Below are 26,332 nucleotides of genomic sequence, written 5' to 3' on the forward strand. Positions count from 1 at the left end.
ATAGAAAATATAATCTACAATGAAACGCAAGATACACAAATCACTGAGCTGGGAGAACATGAATCAGCTAGAAATTCAATTGTTCTCACTTCCTATCACAGTGGCATCTAGTGGAAAATAGGTGATTTAGATTTGGCGTGTCCATCATTAATTCAATATTACTTACTATAGTACATAGAGCCAAGCTGAAGTTGCCCATCCACCCAGCCTTGTTCAGCAGCTTTCTGGAAATACTTCAGTGCTAGATCATAATTCTGTAGAAAAAGAGGTCACATGGTCACATGATGAGAAATCTCAAAAGGCTGATACACTCAGATGTTAGGAGTTTCAGTCATAAAAAGAATTAACAAAGCACACATAGAATATTCTTGAGTCATTCAAGGGATGATCTTCTAATTTTTTACAATGTACAGATGGCAATATTTTGTAAGTCATGAGAGATTAATATTTAAGACTGTGAAAAATCAATAGAGTGTTTTGTGAAGCAGTTGGTATGTCTGCTTTCAGAAAGCATAAACAAAACTAGGACAGCAGGCCAGAAATTAAGAAACAGTCCTATCTTTTCTAATTTTTAAACCTCAATTTTTCTAAGAATAAGAAACATTATTCTCTCCTTATTTGTTCCTTCCCTGGGTGGCTTATCAAACATTATGTGTTTAATAGATTTCAGATATCATACACATCCCTAGAGAAAAATTAAACCAAAGTCACTACTGGACTTTAGTATCCTAAAAGGACTAGAAGGGAAAAAATGAGACCACGTTGCTATCTTCTGTGCTAGGGAATACCTTGATTAGAATTCTATATCTAGTTCTTAGTTTCAGGCCCAGCTTAAGAAAACATATTACTTGGAGGAATCAGACAGAGAAGAGGATCAGACAGTGATGAGGATCCAGGAGTGTCCAACATGAGCAAGCAGCACAGAACAATGAGGAGCAGTGGCCCAGGAAAACCAAGACAGACCCAGGGAAGAAAGACTGCAAGTGAGGTAGGACCAAAAAGTGCCAACTGGGGTTGACGTTGAGGAGGTTACTGTGAGCCGTGGAAAGCAGTCACATGAGACAGAAGCCTGACTGCTGGCAGCTGAAGAGTGAAAAGCAGCTGCCTGCAGAGTCCATCTCTTGGAGAAATCTGGCTAGAGAGAAAAGAGGTGGTAGCTAGAAGGGCAAAAGGAAGATCAGAAAGCTTTTCTGCATCTACATGGGAGGACTTAAAAGAGTTTTCTTAGACTTGGGTGAAGAAGGAACAGAAAGGGGTTTAAGGTCAGGAGGGATAGAAGAGCAGGTGGGGTAGAGAACACAGACAAAATGAGAAACAGTTTCACAGCTTCAGGAGAAGGTCCCAGATTCACAGCTGTTCTAAGAAGGCAGTGGCCATGGTGGGCATAGGGTGGTAGGGAACCAAACTCAGACACAACAGCACAGGCTCAGCTTTGGTCATAACGAAATGGCCTCAGCTGGGCTGACTGAATATTTCCCTACCTCACCAGCTGACCAGAAGGTTAGACAGAAAACTTACAACTTGAGGAGTTCCCGTCATGGCGCAGTGGTTAACGAATCTGACTAGGAACCATGAGGTTGCGGGTTCGATCCCTGGCCTTGCTCAGGGGGTTAAGGATCCGGCGTTGCCGTGAGCTGTGGTGTAGGTTGCAGACGCGGCTCGGATCCCGCGTTGCTGTGGCTCTGGCGTAGGCCAGCAGCTACAGCTCCGATTCTACCCCTAGCCTGGGAACCTCCATATGCCGTGGGAGCGGCTCAAGAAAAAAAGGCAAAAAGACAAAAAAAAAACAAAAAAACAAAAAAACAAAAATAACTTACAACTTGAACTCCCCTCCCATAGAGGTAAGCCATTCCGAGCCCACTCTGTCCAACAGGGTTTCCCTGCCAACCAGAGACAAAATGAAAGGATTCATTAAAAATTACGCAAGAATAAATGGCTGCAAAAGAAATAATTTACAAGCATATTCAAAACATATCTTAACACTTTTCAATTCAAAATGAAAGTCTCCCCTTCCTATCAGACTAAACATGATACTGATTTTTAGAAAGTTGATTTTCAATAATTTGCTAAAAAAGAGTAATAAGTAAACTTACTTAGAATTAAGTTTTGGTGACCTACCTTGTGATTATCTATTTCATAAATTTGCGATATAAAACATGACTATTTACTCTTTACTATTTATTCTCTACTACTTACTCTTTTCAAAATTAAACGTATGTTATTTTTTGGGGGGGTAGTTTTTCATTGGTAACCCCACCCCAATAAAGATGCTGCCACCATGGGGCTGAATCAACAAATTAATATTTGGATCAGGCGGTAAGGATATGCTTAGACTGTGGGAGTGTTGTGGAGCAAAGATAATCATTGTTTAGAGACCTAAAAGAGAAAAATCTAGTATTCACCTAAACTCATAGAGACAGAGGCATCTTTTAAGAAATGTGTCACAGTGCCCCTTTGGGAAACACTCAACTGGCATTTGGGACTATGGTGGCATGTACTAGCTGACAAAGAGATAAGGGTCCACACTGGAGACAGAGGATCTTGAATATTCATATGTAGCTTCCTCTGGGACAAAGAAAGTCTAACTTATGTATTGTAATTATCAAAACTATCCAGTTACATAAGCTTTAAACCTCAAGTTGCAATGTAAATAGGATAAAGTATATACCCCTAATTCCATTACTAAAATCATTATTTCCCTCATCAGGAAATGTCTCAGTGAAATTGATACAGAGACTTAATATTCAATAATCTCACCTCTTAAATGAAAGCAGTATCTATATATTTTTACTTTATTGGAGTATAGTTGATTCACAACATTGTGTTAGTTTCAGGTGTACAGCAAAGTGAATCAGCCTCACATATATACATATCCACTCTTTTTCAGATTCCTTTCCCATCTAGGTTATCACAGAATATCGAGCAGAGTTTCTTGTGCTACACAGTAGGTCCTTATTGGTAATTCTATATATAGCAGTATGTATGTCAATCCCAAACTCCCAGTTTATCCCTTGCCCCCACATTTCCCCCTTGGCAACCATAAGTTTGACTTTGAGATCTGTGAGTCTGCTTCTACTCTGTAAATAAGTTCATTTGTATCATCTTAAAAAATTTAATTTCACATAAAAGAGATATCATATTTGTCTTCCTCTGTCTTACTCCATTTAGTATGACAATCTCTAGGTCCATCCGTGTTGCTGTAAATGGCATTATTTCATTTTTTATGGCTAATATTCCATGGTGTGTGTGTGTGTATGTGTGTATATATATGTATATATATATAGACATCTTCTTTAACTACTCCTTTGTCAGTAGATATTTAGGGTGCGTCTGTGTCTTGGGTATTGTAAATAGCGCTTCAGTGAACATTGGGGTACATGTATCTTTTTGAATTATGGTTTTTTTTCCTGGATATATGCCCAGGAGTGTGATTGCTAGATCGTATGGTAGTTCTATCTTTAGGCTTTTTTTCTTTTCTTTTTTGCTTTTTAGGGCTGCACCTGCGACATATGGAAGTTCTCGGGCTAGGGGTTGAATCAGAGCTGCAGCTGCCAGCCTATGCTACAGCCATAGCAATGCCAGATTCTGAGCCACATCTGCGACCTACACCACAGCTTGCAGCAAAGCCGGATCCTTATCCCCCCTGAGCGAGGCCAAAGATTGAGTCCACAACCTCATGGATACTAGTCAGGTTCTTAGCCTGCTGAGCCGCAATGAGAACTCCTTATATTTAGTTTTTTAAGGAATTTCCATACTGTTCTCTATAGTGGTTATACCAATTTATATTCCCATCCACAGTTTGGGAGGGTTCCCTTTTCTCCACATTCTCGCCAGCATTTATTGTTTGTAGACTTTTTGATGATGGTGATTTTGACCAGTATGAGATGATACTTCATTGTGTTTTGAGTTGCATTTCTCTAATAATTAGCGATACTGAGCTCTTTTCATGTGCTCTTTGGCCACTTGTCTGTCTTCTTTGGAGAAATGTCTATTTAGATCTGCCCATTCTTTTGACTGGGTTTTTTGATATTGAGCTGCATGACCTGTTTGTGTATTTTGGATATTAATCCCTTGCTGGTTGCTTTATTTGCGAATATTCTCCCATCCTGCGAGTTGTCTTTTCATTTTGCTTATGGTTTCCTTTGCTGTGCAAAAGCTTTCAAGTTTAATTAGGTCCCATTTGTTTATTTTTGTTTTTATTTCCATTACTCTAGGAGGTCTATCAAAAAAGATATTGCTGCGACTTAGGTCCAAGAGTGTTCTGCCTATGTTTTCCTCTAAGAGTTTTGTAGTATCTGACCTTACATTTAGGTCTTTAATCCATTGTGAGTTTACTTTTATGTATGGTGTTATAGAATGTTCTAATTTTATTCTTTTATTGGTAGCTGTCCAGTTTTCCCAGCACCACCTATTGAAGAGACTGTCTTTTCTCCACCGTATACTCTTGATATATTGCTTTTTATTGAGAAGGCTTTTTCTAGTCAATTCATCCATATGAATCATATTTACAAAAGCAATTTCAATAATTTATGGTAAAAGTTAATTATGATTAATCCTTTAATAAAATAAATGGTACACATTTCAATACACTGAGTCATGAAGTCTTACCATGTCAGCAGCTTTTTTAAAGTAGTGAAGAGCTGTTTCATTACTCTGAGGTACAATATCACTTCCCTCTGAATACATCTGGAAAACAGACCCCAATTTCAGTAATCTTTCCAGGTACATTTTTTCCCTATTTCATCTCATTTTGTGATTTGTTAGATTTCATGAAATCGTTCAACAAAGTTTAAAATTTCTCACAGGATATTTTAGACTTGAAAGCAAAACCCTAAAAGTAGACATTTTAATATTATATATTCTATGTCATAGCAAATTTACAACTTCTCTATAAACATGAATATATAAAATCAGTTCATTGATCAATCTCAGTTGAAGAAACTTAACCTCAAGACAAATCTTTCTTCTCACTCTGTCCCAGGGCCCTCAAATGGTTAATTAGTTGCTTGGGATCAGCTATTAAATGAGGAAAAGGAGAGCCAACAGCAATGTCCATTTTCCTTTCTCTTCTACCACTGCTTTCCCCCACATGGTAAGTTTTTAAATTCAGGAAAAGATATAGATAAAAGGTTATTTTATTTGTTTTGTTTGTTTGTTTTTCAGCCAAGCCCGTGGCATGTGGAAGTCCCTGGGCCAGAGATCGAACCTGCACCACAAGTTATGACCTGTGCCACAGCTGTAGCAATGCCAGATCCTTAACCTGCTGTGACACAAAGGAACTTCCTAAAAGGTTATTTAAAATGGTTTCAATCATTAAACAATTATAGAATATTAGGTATGGGACCTGATAAAAGAGCCTAGAGAAAGGAAAACAGAATGACCAGTAGTACTGTTTTGATCCATATACATATTAAGGAAATAAGTAAAGAAAATATATATATTTTGCTTTTTAGAGTCACACCTGTGGCTTATGGAAGTTCCCAGGCTATGGACTGAATTGGAGGTGCAGCTGCCAGCCTATACCACAGCCAGAGCAACAGGGGATCCAAGCCATGCCTATGACCCGCACCACAGTTCACAGAAATGCTGGTTCCTTACTGAAGAGACTAACACTGAACAAGGCCAGGGATCAAACCCGTATCCTCACGGATAGTAGCCAGGTTCATTACCACTGAGTCACGATGGGAACTCCAGGAAATCTTTTTTTCAAGTAGGGAAAACTAGTAATTCAGAGCAAGAACTGAGAAGGCTGGAATGAAAATTTCTTAAATGCTAACAAAAATAGACAGGTGATACCAACTTCTACACTGTAATAATTAGAATATCTAAATATAAAGTTCTCAGGCCCCAACTGACTAGTTGTAATCATGTGGCAAAGAAGGATTATATTCTTCTCTTTGTAAAAACTTTTTTGAGATATAGTCTACTCGAGCCTCCTAACCTTAGGACTTAGTTACAGGTGAAAATACCCATTGGTTTACATTGTGTTAGTTTTCAAAATGATGAAAAAGGAAGCTTTGAGATAATGCCAGGACACATGGAATCTATTAAGTCTGTAGACTTAAACATTTCCTTGCTCGAGAAAAGAACTGCACTGAGAAGTGGGTGACAGCTGTCATAATGGGGACAATTAAAAGGTCTGCAGACAAATTTCAACTCAGCATGAAAGTGAACAGGCAATTATGCCAGACTTAGCAAAAAAAACCACACAGCATAAACTCCTTACTGTGTGTGATACATAAAACATTAAGAGTGCAGATAGAGTTAATTTCAGTGGAGAATTAACATACTGATAAGCAAATGCTATGTTACCTTTAAGTTTCCTAAGAAAATTCCTCAGGATAGATCTTTTTTTTTTTTCTTTTTTGGCTGCACCTGTGGCATGTGGAAGTTCCTGGGCCAGAGATCTAACATGTGCCACAGCAATGACCCGAGCTGCTGCAGTGACAAAGCCAGATCCTTAACCCACTGTGCCACAAGGGAACTCCCAGAATAGTACTTATCTTAAGTGCTTGCATTGGAAATTTTTTTTCCAGCTTATTTTTGGTAAATCGTAGATGATGAATACAATACAATGTGTTTGCTTACCATGCAAACACATCTTGCTATTACACAATATCACAGTACCTTTCCCAAGAAGGCCATGGCATGGGAATTGCCAGCATTCGCTGCTAAATTGAAGTAGTCAAATGCTCTCTGTGAGAAAGGAATTTATGAAAATAATTAGTTATTAATAGAATCTGTGGCTTTTAATAAAAATACTTTACGAACATTAAAAAAAAAATCTTGCTATACTGAAGTATCTCGGTTTAAGTAAATGGTAAGACATCTGTTGGTTGCCCAAAGTACCCACCCCACTTCCCTCTCATATCTAATTACACTAAGTAAGTCCTATTAGTTTTGCCACCAAATACATCTTGAATTCATCTATTATCCTCCATTCTCACAATTCTAGTCTAAGCTGAATTATCTCTCAGCAGAGCTCCTGGAATGTGTCCCTTTCTGATTTCTCTGCTTTTATTCTTGGGGTCATCCAAAGCGACTCTTCTTAAATCTCAACACCCTGGTCCTTCTAGCCCCTGGAAGTAAGTGTTGCAGGGACCACACTGACATGATTAGACACTGTCTATCTGACTTCTGTTTGATCTTGCTCTCTGCACTTTGGGTATACCAGCTATGTTCCTTCCTGCCTCAGGACCTATATACATGCTTTTTGGCCTGGAATGATCTGACCTCCAAGGTTCAACTAAAATGTCACACACATCTCTTCAGGGACAAGTGTGCCCTCCCACTCTTTAACTTGTCATTGAACTCTTTAATTCTCCATTGTAACAATCACAATTTATTATGTATTTGTTGGTATGATCATTTAAAAAAATACCTAATGATTCTATAAACTTGAAGTTCTGCAAAGGTAAGGAAGAAAGGTTCAGCACTGTATCCTGAATGCCTTTCAGTGAATGCAACAGGTGGTACCCAAATAATGGCTGAATTAACGCAATTATGTATTGGGAGCTCCTTTTCTTCTGTGAAAATTTATCATTGTGTAGTCAGCATACACGAAGAATGTCCCAAAACTTGTGTAAAAAGTATGCAGCAAATTCTTAACCAGAATTCTGTTCTCTCACCTGACATTTTATTAACCAGTTCATTTGATGCTTCACTGGCCCAATGATATACAAATGTTATGACCTAGAGATACTGAAAGTTATCTAATGACCTATAGATATGAATACTGTTTGAATAATAATTTTTTAAAAAAGTACCAACATTTGGTATTGTTTTAGTGATGTGTATTTTGTTACAATCTAATTATTAAAGTTGATGCAGTATGGTGTATGAAATAACCTTAATTAGAATGCTTAACTGGCATGGTAGAAAAGCAGAGTTCTATTAGTCTGAAAACATTTATGGAGAACTTACTACATGTTGGGCACTGTCAGGTGCTGGGAATAAAGGAAACAAAGCAGACAGAGTCCATGCTCTTTTGGACTTTATATTCTAGCAGGGGAAACAATTACATAATTAACTACTTTACAATAGATTAGGGCTGTAGGAACACAGATTTTCAGAAATCAAGAATTGGTGGTACAGGACCGAATCTTAGAGTAGGGTAGTAATCAGGGGAGACATGAGGGGGAAAGGTACTGGAGTTGAGTTCAGGAGGATGAGTAGGAATGGCTATGTGGAGAAAGGAGGTGGGATAGTAATATTCACTCCAGACAGAAGGACTAGGCTTCCACAAGTCCTGAAACAGAGACGTTCTTAAAATTTCCAAAGACCTGAGAAAAGGTCTGTGTGCCTGTGACTCAAAAAGCAAGAGGCTGGTGAGGTAAACAGAGACTGTCAAAAGGCCACAGAGGTCATGTTAAAGGTTTTGGTTTTCAAGCTACTGGAAATCACAGACCACTCGAAAGAGTTAAGCAAGGGACTGCATGATCAGATGTAGTTTACAAAGACAGGCTGTTGCTTAGGAAATGCAAGCAGGAAATTATTCACACAAGTGATAGGTGTGCTGACAGAAAGAAGGGAAGAGGTGAGTGAATACACTGGACAAAAAGCAGACAAAGTTGGTAGCTGGATATAGACCTGACTGCTAGAGTTGTACACTCCTGGTTTTTCATAAATTTTCCTCAGTATTATGAAATATTTTCCAATAGGAATTGTAAGACATACTTCTATCACACACCTGGAGAAAAACAAGACATCATTTATGCATTTTTGGTACTGAGAACTAGGTTTCAGAATAAAACCTTTCCCATCACTATGAGATATGATCACATTTTTATTCTTCAGTTTCCTCAGGGATTAGATCTTGAAAGCTCATTTGTGATCTTTGTCTTAGTAACAAAATTTGATACTGTTACTAACTTATTTAGCTAGAAACATATCTGTAGTTCCAATTCAACCCCTAGCCTGGGAATCTCCATATGCCGCAGGTTCAGCCCTAAAAAAAGGCAAAAAAAAAAAAGAGAGGGAGAAAAAGAAAAAGAAAAAAAAAGAAATATATATAGAGCATCATTTCTTGGTATAATATGAAATACAAAGCACTAAGGATAGGAAAGTTACCTGGTGATTTTGCTCTACTCCACGCCCTCCATGCAGATGCAGCTGTCCCAGGCCAACCTGAAAATTAACAAAAAGGAGGCAAAAGTATATGGTAGCATCTAGCATGTAATTAAATTAGACCAACAAGAAACCATTTATTTGATCACAAAAAGGTTTCTGTTCATAACACAAAAAATTAAGCATCTAGTCTTCATTCCTTAAGATACTACTCTAGTTTAACCTAGAGTTTTTTAACAACTAAAAATATCTTTTTTTTTTAGACATACCCAAGGTATACAAAAGTTCCTGGGTCAGGGATCGAACTCACATCACAGCAGTGACAATGCTGGATCCTTTACCTGCTGAGCCACCAGGGAACTCCTAAAGATATTTCTTTTTAGTTGCAAAGCATTCTTCTGACAAAGAGGTAAAATAAAAGCATTTCTATACAAACTAAAGAACAGTTCAAGTCTTTTGAACTAAAGGATGTTCTTTAGGAAAGGGGAAAATTACCCTGGGAAGCTTGGCAGTGCAGTAAGAAATAAAGAACGACAGAAAGGTAAATGTGTGAGTAAATCTAAATTGTACGGATTATATAATAGAATAACTTCTTGTTTGAAAATATAAACTTAAACCAAAAGAGGGTGAGAAAGGAGAGAAAAGGGAACATGGAAAAGCAAAATAAAAGCAAGTAAGATAGAAAATTAAAATCCAAATACCATTAATTACTCTAATCAAAAGACTGTCAGTGAGTTTCTATTGGGGCTCAGTGAGTTAAGGACCTGACATTGTCTCTGTAAAGATGTGGGTTCAATCCCCCTTGGTATCCATGGTTTAAGGCTCAGTGGGTTAAGGATCCAGCATTGCCACAAGCTGCAGCATAGATTGCAGGTGTAGCTCAGATCCAGTGTTGCTGTGTCTGTGAGGTAGGCCTGCAGCTGCAGCTCCGATTTGACCCCTAGCCTAGACCCTTCGTATGCTACAAGTACAGCAAAAAAAAAAAAAAAAAAGTCAGAATGGTTAAGAAAATGAACAAAACTAGAGATATGATACTTACAAAAGATGAACCTTAAGATGTTAGAAGGTTGCAAGTATGAGATAACCAAAAGAAAGTAACACAGCTAAGCCACAAAATATAATGGAAAGCAAAAAACATTTCTGGATATAAATGAGGACATTTCATGATACAAAACTTAGTTCAACAAGAAGATAACAACATTAAATCTGTATGAACTCAACATATCTTAAAATATATAAGTCAAAATGAACAAAACTAAAAGGAGAAAGAGACAAACCCATAGAGTGGAAAATTTCAATATATTGTCTCAGCATTGGATAGAAAAAGTAAATTCAGTAGGGATTCAAAAGATTTAAACAATGGGACTAAGAAACATGACTCAATTGACACATATAGAACACTACACCCAATGACTGTAGAAATTCATATTCTTTTTAGCATATAGAATGTTTGTCCAAACTGACAAGTGATGGGCCATAAAGCAAGTCTCAAGAAAACTCAAGCAACTGAAATCATACAGAGCATATTCTGACTAAAATCAACAACAACAAAGATAAGTAGAAAATTTCCCACACACAGTTGTCCCCTGGTATCCATGGGGGATTGGTCCAGGACTCCCATAGATACCAATATCCACAGATGCTCAAGTCCTTTATATAAAATGATATAGTACATAAATATAATCTATGTACAACCTCTCGTGTACTTCATATCATTTCTGGGTTACTTATGATACTTAATGTAAATGCATGTTAATAGTTGTAAATACTATGTTAATAGTCGCTAGTGTGTGACAAACTAAGCAATTCACTTCTCAATTACACATGGATCAAGAAAAAAAAAACAATAAAAATTAGAGCTAAATAGAATGAAAATACAATAGTAGGAAAAAGTATTATACAGATATCAAGTTCTGTAAAGCTATGAAAATTTGAGATAGTATTTGCATAAGACATGTACAAGGAAATACATAGAGCATTATTTGCAACTGCCCAAATCTGGGACAAATAAAATGGATAAATAAATTACAGTAGTTTCATACAATGAAATACTATATAGCAATGTAACTGAATGAATTATAACTATGTAGGAACACATGGATTGATTTAGGAAACGTAATACTGAGCAAAATGCTGTATTTTTTTACGTAAGATTCAGAAACAGGCCAAATCAATCCACAGAGTTAGAAGCCAGTTCAATGGGTTACCTATGGTTAAAAGGAAAGAGTTAGTGATGAAAAGCTCCCAGGAGGGGCTTCTGGGATGTTAGTTATGCCTTAAGAGGCTCCCTTTCTGATAATGCATCAAGCTGTACATTTCAGTTTTGTGTACTCCCCTGTATTCATGTCATGATAAGTAAAAAGAAGAAAAAAAAAGAGAAAATGACATACCATACTATACTTTTTGTAACTTGAGATTTTCATTCAATATACTGAAATAGCTTTCTACATTAGTGTTAAGCAGTACTCTACATAATTTTTAGTGATTGCACAGAATTTTTATATTGGAGTGTCATATTTGAGCTAAATAATTCCCTACTGTTAAGAATGTAGATTGTTTTGAATTTTAACTGTCTCATATAAAGAAAGATGTCTAATCAGAAGAGACGATTTTATTACAATTTCCATGAGCTAAGATTTGGCTTAAGTTGACTTTCATTTTTGTTTTTTTAAAGATTCCCTTCAATTAGTTTTAAAAGTTATTTATTGCTCATTTCTATATATTTCTAAATCAGAAAGAACTGTACACTTAATAGAAAAAAGGACAGAGGTTGAAACTTTTTGTTTTTTTATTTATTTTTGTCTTTTTAGGGCTGTACCTGAGGCATGTGGAAGTTCCCAGGCTAAGGGTTGAATTGGAGCTGCAGCTGCTGGCCTACACCACAGCCACAGCAAAGCCAGATCTCAGCTGCATCTGAGACCTACATCACAGCTCCGGGCAATGCCAGATCCTTAACCTACTGAACAAGGTCAAGGATCAAACCCCCATCCTCATGGATGCTAGTTGGGTTCGTTACTGCTGAGCCACAATGGGAACTCCCAAGCTCTTTATTTTAGAATCAAGACAACCCAGGAAACAACAGATTATACATGTTACTTTGATATATATCATACAGCTTACATAAAACAAGCTTACTTCTGACCTTGACCTTAAGAAAATTATTGTCTAAGATAAGCAAAGGAAACATGAATAGTAAACAGCTGTGAAGAGCACCTGACATTCCAAATGTTCCAGAGACTGTTTAGAGGAGGTGACAGCTTCTGTCCTTGGTGATTCACGTGAGAGCCTCCATCACCACTGTGATGCCGCTCCATTTAAGCAGCAGTTTTCTATTTCTTTTTCTTTCTTTTTTTTTTTGGGGGGGGAGGGTCTGCTTCACAGCATATGGAAGTTTCCAGCTAGGGGTTGAACTGGAGCTGCAGCTGCTGGCCTATATACCACAGCCACAGTAACACCAGATCTGAGCCACGTCTGAGACCTACACCACAGCTCATATCAACACTGGATCCTTAATCTACTGAGCAAGGCTAGGGATCAAACCTGCATCCTCATGGATATAGTCAGGTTCATTATTTGCTGAGCCACAATGGGAACTCCCTAAGCAGCAGTTTTCAACTTTGGTGCACAGTAAAGTCATCCAGCCTGCTTTTAAGGAACCATCAATGCCTGGAATCTATCCTATAGATGAATCCAAATGGAGGGTCCTGAGAGTGTGGGACTAATCTGTAGCTAATAAGGGCTCTGTGAAAAACGTTACTTATAGATGTTAAGTGCTTGCCCCTAGAGACTGTATTATACAAGGCAGTAAGTAAATAAACATCCACGAGATGTTTAAACACATACCTGTGCTTGTACATCACCTTTTTCAGCTAAGAACTGGTAATACTGAATTAAATCTTCTTCGAGCATTCCACTGTTCATTCCTGGATTTTCTACTTCATCAGGCAGCCGTATTCTCTGTACTACCGAGCCTCCTGTCAGCGAGATATCACTAGCAACTGAAAATAGGGACAAAGTAATAATGGGGAAGAAAGTCAGAGGGATGGTCCCACAGAGAGAAGTTCAATTCCAGCTGCCAAACACTGCTGACAGACACTACATTAAAGGACATTATTTCTATAGTGGGGTATATAGTACAAAATCATAATCCCCCACATAATATTAAGAAGTGGAACCCAAAGCAATTTTTTTCTTTTTGTCTATTTAGGGCCACACCCGTGGCATGTGTAGGTTCCCAGGCTAGGGGGCGAGTCTGAGCTATAGCTGCCAGCCTGCGCCACAGCCACAGCCATGCCAGACCTGAGCCATGTCTGTGACCTACACATAGCTCACGGCAACGCTGGATCTTTAACTCACTGAGCAAGGCCAGGGATTGACCCTGCCTGTGCCCTTGTGGATATAGGGCGTGTTCGTTACTGCTGAGCCACAACGGGAACTCCCAAAATGTACTTCTTAAATCAACTAGTGTAAAGACGATTCCACTTGAGAGAGCCAGTCACAGTATTTCAAGTAGTACAATAAAAACAGATCTATTTAAAATTAATTGTTTTTGGAGTTCCCATGGTGGCGCAGCAGAAACGAATCCGATTAGGAACCATGAGGTTGAGGGTTTGATCACTGGCCTCGCTCAGTGGGTTAAGGATCCGGCATTGACGTGAACTGTGGTGTAGGTCGCAGACACGGCTCGGATCTGGTGTTGCTGTGGCTCTGGCATAGGCCAGCAGCTGTAGCTCCGATAAGACCCTAGCCTGGGAACCTTCATATGCAGCAAGATGCCGCCTTAAAAAGACAAAAAAAAAAAAGACATAAAATTAATTGTTTTTTGGTTTTGGGGGTTTTTTTTAGGTTTTTTTCTTTGGGTAAGGTGAAAGGCAAGAAAATAAATACCATGATTGGCAACAAGACGATAATGAGTCAGTGCGGATTCACAGCTCTGGAGGACTCCGATGCCAGCCCAGTATCGGTAACCCTGTAACACAACTTCAAGTGAGAAGAGGGCAGTTTCACACAAGTCAGTGGTGTTCTTATGGGAACAAATAAAACCAACCATACACAGAATGTAATTTAGCTATCCTTTGATCCAAGTACACGACCATCTCGTGTACCCTGAGTTTTAACGTTCTGAGGTAATTTATTCAGCAACTTCAACAACTCGACTACAGCTAAGAACTAGGAAATTAGTAAAGTTCAGAGAGCAATCAAAATAGATGCTATCAACTTTATGTATGCCGTGTGTGTTCACTTATAAGAGAAAATTATTTAGGTTCTAGCTTAAAATAGATTCTAATCTTACTTTAGATACAATTTTAACAAAAATAGGTTAATCTTCCAAAGAAGCTCTTAAGCAACAAATTAGCAAAATAAGGAGGACAAGAGACAACTAGAAACAGGCACAGTAATGCCAGCAATAAATGACTTCAGAATAAGGGGGAATATAGCTAATTATAAAAAGCAGAGAACAGAAAGCACAGCTTTCTGAAGTCATTTAGCACAGACTCAAATAACTTTACCGACTCAACCAATACTGGGGTAATGACTCTATAACATGTATAAGACTCATTTTTCTTATACCTTAGCCACTATTTAAGAAGACTTGTAAGTATTTTTTAAAAGATTTCTGTCAAAATATTTCATATGTCTTGAAAATTCACCTAAAAGGAACTTTTCAATTACTATTTGAGGAATAAACGTTCTTGGAGGTCAAACAAGTGAAAAAACTTCAAAATTAGTGAGGAATGTTTCCGAAAGTTAGAACAACACCCTTTTTCACTTGCTGAAACCCTTCAGTGGTTCACCTCTGCAACAGAACAAAGTCCAAGCTCCTTGGCATGACATATGGCTGTTTACACGGTTCCCGTCTACACATCCTGACGAACTACCTGACATTCTATTCTCCAACCATTTTAATTGCTTCTTTCCTCACAAGGATCTCCCTAAATCCCTCTCCATCCAATGCCAGTGTGGTCAGGTGCCTTTTCTGTGATGCTGTGACATTCTCATGCTGTACTCTAACAATCTCCTTAATGCTTGTCTACCTTTCTAGATTAAAAGCTTGTTGTAGGCTGCAATCATACCTTATTGATCTTTGGAATCCCAATGTAAGTATTCAATAAATATTTTGAAATACACATAGAGAAAATTACCCTGGGTCTACCCAGTTGGCCAGAAAACTAGATTTACCTTGTTTGTTAAATCTTATATGCAACAATGACCAGGCCTATGGACTCTTTCCAGATTTTGAACTGGTTGCCTGCTTTCTATCTCATTTTGGCTCAATCTATTCTTTACTTTTCTGCAAGAACTTACTTATTCATTTGGAATATAGTAATATGGGTCAGAGGTCACATGATTCACCCGAAGTTGGTTTACACAGTAGAAGACAGATTAAACACCTCAGCAGGAAAGAACTTGGTGGAAGGATTCTATTTTACCACCAAGCCATTTAAGTGATCAATGCTATCAGATAACACATAAGAGATACTCTGTAATGAACTTTATAAGATACTGGTTCTTTGTACAGTTAGTCTCTCATCAATTTAAATGTAAAATCTGTCATAACCCAATCAAAAAAGGGATTCTGACAAATAATTCCAACTTACAGAAAATTGAAAAGGAGCCACTGGAGTTCCTGTTGTGGCACAGTTGTTAACAAACCCGACTAGGAACCATGAGGTTGTGGGTTTTGATCCCTGGCTTTGCTCAGTGGGTTAAGGATCCAGCATTGCCGGGAGCTGTGGTGTAGATTGCAGACATGGTCGGATCCCGCATTGCTGTGGCTCTGGTGTAGGCCCGTGGCTACAGCTCTGATTAGACCCCTAGCCTGGGAACCTCCATATGCCGTGGGTGCGGCCCCAGAAAAGACAAAAAAAAAAAAAAAAGAGCAGTTTATCAGATCTCTATTTTAAGGGCAATCCGGTAATCTAATCACTTTAATGAAAAATTATGGACTCCCTCAAATTCCATCCACATGTAGATTCAACTGCTACATCCATTAACACGAATTTGAAGGATATTCTATTGAATATTTGGTCTTAATGAATATAAGTAAATTTCAATCATGAAAGCTAGAAAAGTTGTGGCCACTTGTAAATCAAAAATTCTTCTGCCGCTCAGTATTATCAGCCTTCCATTTAAGTCTTACTTACCAAAACCATGTGGGCTATTAGGTTGCCCCCAAGAGCTCCAAAAGTATAATATACAAGGGCCTATGAAAGAACAAAAGATACTTAATTGAACATAGGCACATATTTACCCAATTCAAATTGTAGAATGCATAAAGTTTTAATAGTATTACCTTTGCCTGACTTGAATTAACACCAAGTCCGGAAGCATAGAGAAAGCCAAGAGCCTAAAACAAAATGATGAAAGTCAAAATTCTTCCTTTGGTGTAAGTTTATCCAAGACAGATAGTTTTATGAACCATGAAAAGACGGAAGAATCTTTAAATGCTAAAAGATTTGAGTGGTTGCAAGTATGGACAACTGTAGAATTAAAAAGGCCCAGAAATGCATTCAAATTTTTACAAATTACACAATAAAGTATAACTTTGAACAAGTAAAAAGTTTAGCTTGAAGAGTAAAGACAATAAAACATTAACTGGAAAGCCAAATCGGAACACAAATATGACTTTTATTTGATTCTTGATGAATAGCTATTATGAAAATAAAATGGTTTCTTTAATAAATACATCAACATCTTATCTATGTGAAGTGAGATACTCAATGAAAATGGGAAAGAGATTACCAAAATACACTGTCTCAAGAATAAAAAGAGGCAGCAAGGGGCTAAGTTGAGGGTGTCAAGGGAGAAAGGTCACTTTATAATGCTAGAGCATACAGACTTTTCTTAAAAAAAAAAAAAAAAAAAACCCAACCAACCAAACAATACATTGGTAAGGTTCTACCCTTTGCCCTCTGAGGATCATCCCTGATGACATGAAAGCACTAGTTAAAGTTGTAAAGACAGGTGCTATTCTCATCAAAATCCATGAGCTATTCTACATTTCTCAGCCTCCCTGTGGTTAGATAGGGTCATTGCCTGAGATATGACCAGAAGGGATGCAAGCCATTTTCAGGCTTGGCCCTTAAAAACATCCCAGAGAATCCCCCAGTCCCCTCTTCTCCTCTCATGATGGCTGAAATAGCTACATGATAGAGGCAGTCCCTGAGCTCATGGCACCATCTAAAGAGCGTGATGCAGGTAGGAGAGCTGCATGGAAAATAACTTGGCAGGAACAAGAAATAACTCCTTGTTGCGTTAAGTGACTGTGATTTTGGCCCTTTGTTTCATCAGCTAGAATTAATTTCAGTGGAGAGAGTGCTTTGCAGAGTGTAAAGCACTGTGGCATTGTAAGGTTCTATTATTAGAGGGAAAAGATGCCTTAAAAGTAAGCATTCCTCAGAGCAGAAGACATCCAAAGATAAAGAATATATGTGTGACTGTTACAAAAACTGATTTATGTAGAGAAGGAGAAAACAGCTTTGAAAAAAAAGGGGAGCAATTAAGATATAACTCGTTTATAGACCAAAACCAAGACTACATAAGAGTTGCAGGCTGGCTAGGGATCAGTCCTTAGAAAACAATGGTCACAATGCCTGTAATTGTTTACAGAGTCTGAAAACAACAGACTCCTCGATGAGAAATGTTGTTTTATCTTTAACCAAATCTTTATTATTGAGGGCATTTTAAAATAAATTTGGTGACCCCCCACCCCACCCCCGCCAAGTCCAGGTGTCAATCTTACCTTTACTAACGGGAAGTAGAGCAGATATTATGTATCAACTGGCATGATACAATATGATAATATTTATCAACTGGCATGATGCAATCATATAACTGCCTGCTATAACCCAGTCTGGCTAAAAATATTCTATTTGAGTTCATCAGCTTTTAGCTGCAAAATCCAGTTTTAGAAAACACTGATGATGAAGAAACAAACTGAAGGACACAATAAAGAAGCAAACAGACAAACTCAGGTAGAATATTTTTCAGAAAAACCGGCCCTATCTCTAACATGGACAAAGAAAGGTGGGGTCTATGCTAGAAATAACAACCAAATATAAGTGTAGTCCTGGACCAGAAACTCGTTTGTACAAAACAGGTATAAAGAAAATATTTCGGTTCAACACCGTATGAATATGGTATGGGTATTACATGATGGAAAAACTTGCTAGAATGGAATAGAAAAGGCTATTGATTGAAAAGAGCAAGTTACGAAAGAGAAGAATGACATTTTACTTTAATAAAGAATGTACACGAAGAGAAAGGTCCTAGAAGGGTATGCATACACTAACATATTACCAGTGTTTATGTCTGGGGAGTACATATGTGATGATAACTTCCTCAGTGTTCTTAGTTTGTATTTCTAGTTTCCTATAATGTACATGCACTGTCTCTGTAATAAAACATTAAAAAAAAACAAACAAACAAGATTAACATGAGCTGGAGCATCTGACCTTTCGAAAAAAATGCTATGGTGAGTAATTTTAGATGAAAAACAATTACCTTCATGTTTCATTCGCTACAGATTCAATTTGGAAAACTACAAATATAATTTTGGCAAGGTACAACTGCAAAAACACCTCAAGTGACTGTAAATGTTCACAAACGAAGGAAAAAATTGTGCAAGAAGACTGGTAAAATGGTGAGCCACAAAATTAATATTCACAGATATTTTACCTTCCAGTCTCACTCGTTAAAAGAAGTCAGGGCAAGGAGAGTACCGTGCTGTTAAAATAAACCAGTGCTGTGTGGGGTGAGATCCTCTATCCAAAGTACACTTACAGTTTGTCCCTTGGGAGAGCCTTCCTCAGTCAGTTTCTCAAACATCCCTTTAGCTGCCTGGATATTCTGTGACAGGTAATCACCAAACAAAAGGGCATATGACACTCTCTCCAGAGCCTTGGTATGGTTCATGCCTGCTGCCTTTTGAAGATACCGATATGCTCTTTAAACATAAGTAATGAAGAAACAAATTAGCAATATTTTGGAATTGCCATTAAGATTTTTTTCAAGATCTACTAAAATGCAGCATGATTTCCTTATTCTATAGTATCCCTCTCATATTTTATTTTTAGTAAAGGAGTGTTACTTCTGTTACTTATGGATACATAGAAAACATTCTGGATACTTTTGTTTTTACATTAGGGTACCACAGTTCTGCCATTCCAGTATCTTGGAATTCTAATTACACTAATAGTAATCCTAAAAAATGCTATTAAAAAAGTTTACTAGATTTGTAATGTGAGAACTGTAATAATATGGTGTCAATAAATAATCCAACAATAACCACTGCAAATGTCTTTTAAAATCTTTGCAGAGCTGAAATTAAAGGGACATAAAATGTTAGAGGACAATCATTTGTTTTATGTACTTTCACTCTTAAATTCTAGACTTTGCAAGAAAACTACGAAGCAAAAACAAAATACAGAAAGCAACAATTTCTTCTGTTTTATGTCACTTTGAATTTAAATAGTAGATGTATTCCTGGCTCTGAGAAACTACTATGACTTAATCAAATACTGCCAATTGCTCACTGTTCATTCTTGTGATTGGTATTTATAACCTTTATCCCAACAAGCTAAAATCTGATAAAATTAATGCTCCTAATGTCCATATATCATATTAATTTTCTTATAATGCAACTTTAAGAAGTCCTTTGTTGGAGCTCCTGTCATGGCACAGGGGAAATGAATCTGACTAGGAACCATGAGGTTGTGGGTTCGATCCCTGGCTTTGCTTAATGGGTTAAAGATCTGGTGCTGCCATGAGCTGTGGTGTAGGTTGCAGATGTGGCCCGGATCTGGCGTTGTTGTGGCTGTGGCATAGGCCAGCGGCTACAGCTCTGATTAGAGCCTAGCCTGGAAACCTCCATATGCTGTGGGTGCAGGCTTAAAAAGCCAAAAAAAAAAGAAGAAATCCTTTGTCTCTGGCAGTACATTCAAGTTAAAAGGTGCTTAGCTATTTGTCTCAGTAATAACCTATCTTAGAGAAAGAATGGAGTTAGCCGTGCTACCTACTCTCTTTTTTGGCTTTTCTTATTACTTCCATTCAGAATTTTCATCCCAGTCTGGTACATCATTTCCGCTTCCTGCATTTGCCGTCTTTTGGCAGCCTCTTCTTCAGCTAAAAACAAAATGTCAGTTTTAGTTACATGGATAATCCTGCATAAATTATTTTTCAAACATAAGTTATTTCTTCTTTTGAGTGTTCATACAAACACAATTAATGGTTTTTTTTTTTGGCTACGCCCATGGCATGTAGAAGTTCCTGGGCCAGGGACTGGACCTGAGCCACTGCAGTGACAATGCTGGATCCTTAACCTACTGTGCCACAAGGGGACTCCAAAACACAATTAATGATCTTTTACCAATTCTAAACCTGACTCTAAAGACACATGGCTTTTTGTTTAGTTTTCCTGTATTTTAAAGACTCATGATTGAGAGTTCCCTGGTGGCCTAGAGGTTAAGGATATGGTATTGTCAATGCTGTGGCTTGAGTTCAATCCCTGGCCTGGGAACTTCCCCATGCCAAGGGTGTAGCTAAAAACAAATAAGTTAAAAAAATAAAATAAAGACAGGTGGCTATAAAGGCTTAAGTGTTGCCTTTATCTGACAACAGATAAAACTTAAAAAAAAAAAAAAACTAGTTGAAATCACTTCTCTCAGAGAAAGCAATTAGCAATCTTTTTTTCGAGGGTATTTTTCTGCTAGTAATTCATACTTATTTATATACTTCAACTTAAATTTCAGTAGGAGCTTATGATTATATATGCTAAGGTTAGTTAAAATCAGAAGGATAATAATAACAGTCAGAAAAATACTGTTGTGGTCAAAGCTTCACCTAAAAAACTACTATATATCTTTACAAGGAGAAAGTATTTTATTAATTACATGACAAAAAAATCTTGTAAAAAATGATTTTTATTAAATATATATCCTGATTTAATGTTCAACGTTCTCTAATTTTTCCCTATGCACTGATACAACCCCAAAAGTCACAGAATTGTTACAGAGCTCTCAAAAATTATTCTCCCACTATAATACAGTTTTTTAACAGAAATCTAGAATTCACCCAGAGACATGTGAGTATTTGTAGAAACATTAGGAATAATATTTGTAGAAACAGAAGTGAGTTCTTCTTGCAATATAAAAACAAAATCAGATGTATTAAATTGGAATACTTAATTATGCTGGCCTACATCCAAAGATAGACTATATTAGATGCTATATTCTAGGAAAGCCTAACTATTCTACCAGAGCCATTATTCTGACAATGTTATTTGTTATCAAATGAGGTAGATTCAAGGTTTTCTGTTATAGTTTTCTCTAATACAAAGTTTTTCCTGAAAACACAGCTTACCTTTAGAGGTTGGCCCCTTTGTACTGATACAAACACTTAGGACAGTAAAATATACTATATTTGTCAAATGCTACCTTAGCACAGTGCATTTCACTCAAAGTATTCAAAAAAGGTATTATCTTATTTTTCTTTGAACTACTATTAACCTTCATCTTAATGTTCTGTTTCCTTTATTACCAAAACATGATTTTACATTAATTTAGCAGCCTACCTGAGGGTTCTGAAAACTATCCATGCACACCAATGGAAAACCACCCCTGAGTAAGGCATGAGGGTGATAAGCTCTCCGAGTGACTCCCTGGAAGGAAGGAAGTACACCGAATGCTTCCTGCACTTACGTGCACGCTTTACGGTGATAACCATGTCATCAATGCTGACCTTTTCTGCCCAAGGTGGAAAATAGGAGGCTAAAAAAGGCCTTTAAACTTCCACCTGAGACATAAAACAATGCAGACATGCCTCCTGAACTGAGGAATACTTACTTTCACAAAAGCCCCACTTTTCATCTGCCTTGTAGTCATAGGTTGTAGCACACCACAGTCTGCCATCTTCCCTCCCATCTGATGTACATTCATCGTATTCCTTATCCAGGAACAGAAAAGGGAAGTGGCAGGGCTCCCCATGTGCTGTGCCTTCAATGGCGGTCAAAGCTGGAAAGACAAGGGAAAAAAAATCTAAACATGAACAGCACCTCTGGTATTCACAGATTTAATACTAACAGTTTCAACTATGAAAATCCAAATACAGATACGTGATTTGCAACGGGGAACATAAAAAAGCCAGCACCGATTTTATTCAGGGACAATCTGCAGGTGAGTCAATTTAGTGAGCATGGCTAGCTGACTACCCAGCTCTATACCTAGGTTAGAATTTCTTAAGGTATTGAGATACTAACCTCAGAATGTTAAGTCTACTATAAAACTCCTACCCAATGAGTGGGCAAAATGTAAGGCAAATGCAACTGAATCAATTCCACTGCTCAGCACAACTATTTTTTTTTTCCATCTGAAAGTTTAAGTCAATTTCTTCAATAATATAAAGTTTACGGAGTTCCCGTCATGGTTCAGTGGTTAAAGAATCCAACTAAGAACCATGAGGTTTCGCGTTCGATCCCTGTCCTCACTCAGTGGGTTAAGGATCCGGCTGTGGTGTAGGTCGCAGATGCGGCTCAGTCTGGTGTTGCTGTGACTGTGTTGTAGGCCGGTGGCTATAGCTCCAATTCGACCCCTAGCCTGGGAACCTCCATATGCCGTGGGTGTGGCCCTAGAAAAGACAAAATTAAATAAATAAATAAATAAAGTTTATACAAGGAAAATGCTCCCCAGGCAAAATTAATCACTCACATAGTCCTCTGTGATCCCACAGAATTTTATTAGAGTACAGACCCTATGCACTGAGCTTCTTTCTTTGCTATCCCCTAACTCCCACTAGACTTTGAGCTTGTTAAGTGTAGAGACTATATCTCTAATTTGTTCTGTTCTTTCCAAGTATCTCCTAGGTGCTGAGAATTACACCAGGTGCTGGAAATGAGGCAGAGCAGAGGTCTCTGCCATATAGAACTTATTGTTTCACAAGGAAGAAAGACATTAAACAAAAGCATGATTGATGTTATGGAAAGGAAAGCCTCCTCAATAGGAACCGAAGTTCATGTTGAACCTCATGGATGTGTAGGAGGTGGCAGATGAAATGCTTTGGGGTGGGGTGGGGAGAAGCATTGCTGACAAAGGGAAAAGTGTGTGCTAAGAATCAAAGGAAATGGGAAAAGTTTCCATGAAAAACTATGTATATTTAGTATTTCTCGTTACAGCATCAATAGATATTCTTTGTGGCAAATGTGGAAAACACAGAGAAGCAAAATGGATTCAATTAAAATCATCCATAATCCAGCTTAAAAAAAAAAAGAATCAAAGGAAGCAGCATGGCACATTAGAGAAAATAAAAAGCATTCAGTATCTCAGAACATGTAGCATGAGTATCAAAGTGGACAAGAGAAGCTAAAGAAGCACGAAGAAGCCAGACTAGGGAGGTCCTGACAAATCTTATTAATGAATTTGGATTATCCTAAGAACAATGGAAACTCACTTCAGAGTTTTAAGTAGGAGTGACATTCTCATACTTATACTTTAGAGAGTGGATGATGAAATGCAAGGCTAGATGCAAGGTGACCAGTTTAAAGGCTGTGACAGTGGTCTAATAGAGACATAATGGTAGCCTGAAGAGGACAATGGAATGAAAGAACTGGATATACTCAAGTGATGCTAAGGAAGTAGATATGGTACTACTTACTGACTAGATGTGCAGATGAGAGAGGAATCAAGGAAGGCTCCCAGGTATTAGGCTTCAGGAAGTGAGTAGGTGGTTGTCCTTACTAAGATAGAGAAGACTAAAGGGAGTAGGTTACTGGGTAGGGATGAAATGGATCAGGAGAGAGACAAGTTAAGCTTTGCTCCTGCTATAGGGTGGCTAAACAAAACAAAGCAAGTAAAGAAGGTATCTTTTCAGTTGTAGCCAAAGAGAAAGTTCTCCAATTTATACATATATTTGAAGGCAAGAGTATGAGTAAGAATGCTGAGTGAGATGAGAATAATAAATGGCCAGGCCTGAGCCTAGACTCCAAACATACTCGGTAAGTATGAGTACAATCACGTCAATGTCCATTGGTGGCCTTTACACAGAGAATTTAATTAGGCAACAAAGCTCAATAAGTAAGAGTATATAGGTTCTGGAGTCAGGACACCTAATTCAAACCCTACTGATTATTAGCTGTGCAGTTTGAGTTAAGTTATTTAATCTCTCTCCTTATCCATACAGTTATCTGGAGATAATTCTCTTATCTACAAATAGGGATGACAGTCCTTGCTGCAGTATTCAAAAAGATGAGCTGAAATAATCCACGTAAGGGACTCATCATGGTGCCTGCCACCTAAGGTGATAAGAGTTTAAGAGATGGCAACTGTGGAGTTCCTGTTGTGGCTCAGTGGCTAACGAATCCAACTAGGAACCATGAGGTTGTGGGTTTGATCCCTGGCCTTGCTCAGTGGGTTAAGGATCCGGTGTTGCTGTGAGCTATGGTGTAGGCCACAGATGCGGCTCGGATTCCACGTTGCTGTGGCTCTGGCGAAAGCCAGCAGCTACAGCTCCAATTGGACCCCCAGCTTGGGAAGCTCCACATGCCATGGGTGCGACCCTAGAAAAGGCAAAAAGACAAAAAGACACACAAAAAAGAGAGAGAGACAGAGATGGCAAGTGCTATTATTATTACTGGTATATCTGCTCTGAAAGGCTAGAAAATGTAGACTCCTTCTTTCCAGTGTAAAGAAGAATGTACCCCAAGACTAAAAATTCAGTAAGTTATAAGTGAATTTCAAATGGTTTGCCACCAGATAAATGTCATTCATCATCCTGGTAATCAGTGACCAGAGGCAAATAACTTCTCCCTCAATCTGTCCACGTTTTAAGAAACGATCTTTAATGTAACACATAACGAAAGCATCCTTTAGCAACAACCTCAGAGGGATCATTTTTGACTATAGAATCTGCAAAAGGCACTCCTATGCACCTCCACCAGATTGAAATTTGTCTTGGGAAACAGTATTTGTACAACTAAAGTTTGTAAACTCAAATTTCAAATTAAATAACATACAATAGTTCAAAGAACATTTTTTTTCCTATAACAGAAATTTATGAAATGAAAAAAAGCAAATAGCTTGTCATAAGAATTCTAGTTTGCCAGAACTTACATTTTCTAGGTGGTTCAAAAATACAAAAGAATTCTCTTTCATGTGATAGAACCATCGAGCAGGAAAGAAACTGAGGGAACCCAAGGTTTTTGGCAACAAAAGGTTTTAACCCACTGCTGATTCAGTACCAACTTAAGCAGGAAGAACCCCCAGGGTACGCCTGTTTCACCAATGTAGTTAAACTGAAATATTTTGGCCAAAATAATGTGTTTTTAATAGTAAGATAGTAGAAAGAAATTTTGTATCTTTCAGTTATCTTCTCCAAACAGAACCAGAGGGAAATGGCTATTACCTTTTAAACTTGTTTTAAAGTTTTCCAAAGTGACTGACTGGGACTTGCTAATTTCAAGACAATTATCTCAAGTTGATATTCTTAACAATACGATTAATTTCAGTTAATTTTCTTTCCATGGAGAAATTCTATAAGAATTTAAAACTATTATTTTAAAAACTGCCATGGAAACAGTACCAGTTTTAAAAACAATGGTAATCACTGCTCTGGCATAATGAGGCTGACTGATTATGCAATTCAAGTTAATTGATGGCCAGTGATCAAATATGATACTTAAAATGAAGGAGAAAAAAAACGTGTCACTAAGTCAATTTTGCACCTTCATGTAAAAGTTCACATTTTCTAGATAAGGGGAATCATATTTTCACTCAACAATAATGATATAATATCACAATCTACTTAGACCTCGGGAGTAAAATATTTAACTTAGGGTATATGAGAACTTATAATAACTAACAGACTGCTTTATATTTAAACTAGTAGAAATTTGCTCTTGCAAAGTCAATCAATATCATTTAGGAAGGCTAGAAAGGTTTTTAAAGTAACCCCCAAACCCTACCCAAATCTGTGATCATTCAGTCCTGGCCAAAGTATGGGTAAATACAAACTTCCACAGTATTGGCCAAAGAGTAAATTTCATACTATTGGCAGGAGTGTGAAGAGGGACATTTAGTAATATCTGTTAGAACTGAACACCTTTAGATCTCAGTTTTTCACTTTTGTGTGTTACTTACAGAAATACTGCCAACAAGGATACAAAGAAATATGTCCAAGAGAGTATGTGCATTATCATAATTTTATAAGCATAAAATCGAAAAGAACTCAAAGGTTTATGAAAAGTAGGCTGGTTAAATCAACTACAGTGCAGCAATAA

The 26,332-nt window shown here is 37.6% G+C and overlaps 1 protein-coding gene across 1 annotated transcript in view; it reads right to left on the reverse strand.

Annotated features, from left to right (window-relative positions):
• Window positions 1-26,332, reverse strand: part of SEL1L (SEL1L adaptor subunit of ERAD E3 ubiquitin ligase) — a 64,681-nt gene that overhangs the window by 16,065 nt on the left and 22,284 nt on the right. Inside the window, exons 4-15 of the mRNA XM_047794869.1 lie at window positions 21,909-22,076; window positions 20,085-20,190; window positions 18,850-19,012; window positions 16,361-16,414; window positions 16,212-16,271; window positions 13,954-14,035; window positions 12,910-13,064; window positions 9,070-9,126; window positions 6,628-6,696; window positions 4,609-4,686; window positions 1,818-1,880; window positions 167-254 (exon numbers count right to left, since the gene is read on the reverse strand). Of these exons, the coding sequence (XP_047650825.1) occupies window positions 167-254; window positions 1,818-1,880; window positions 4,609-4,686; window positions 6,628-6,696; window positions 9,070-9,126; window positions 12,910-13,064; window positions 13,954-14,035; window positions 16,212-16,271; window positions 16,361-16,414; window positions 18,850-19,012; window positions 20,085-20,190; window positions 21,909-22,076 (1,143 nt within the window). The remainder of the gene's footprint in view (window positions 1-166; window positions 255-1,817; window positions 1,881-4,608; window positions 4,687-6,627; window positions 6,697-9,069; window positions 9,127-12,909; window positions 13,065-13,953; window positions 14,036-16,211; window positions 16,272-16,360; window positions 16,415-18,849; window positions 19,013-20,084; window positions 20,191-21,908; window positions 22,077-26,332) is intronic.

The sequence above is a fragment of the Phacochoerus africanus genome, chromosome 9 (assembly GCF_016906955.1).
Source record: "Phacochoerus africanus isolate WHEZ1 chromosome 9, ROS_Pafr_v1, whole genome shotgun sequence".
Lineage (NCBI taxonomy): Eukaryota > Metazoa > Chordata > Mammalia > Artiodactyla > Suidae > Phacochoerus > Phacochoerus africanus.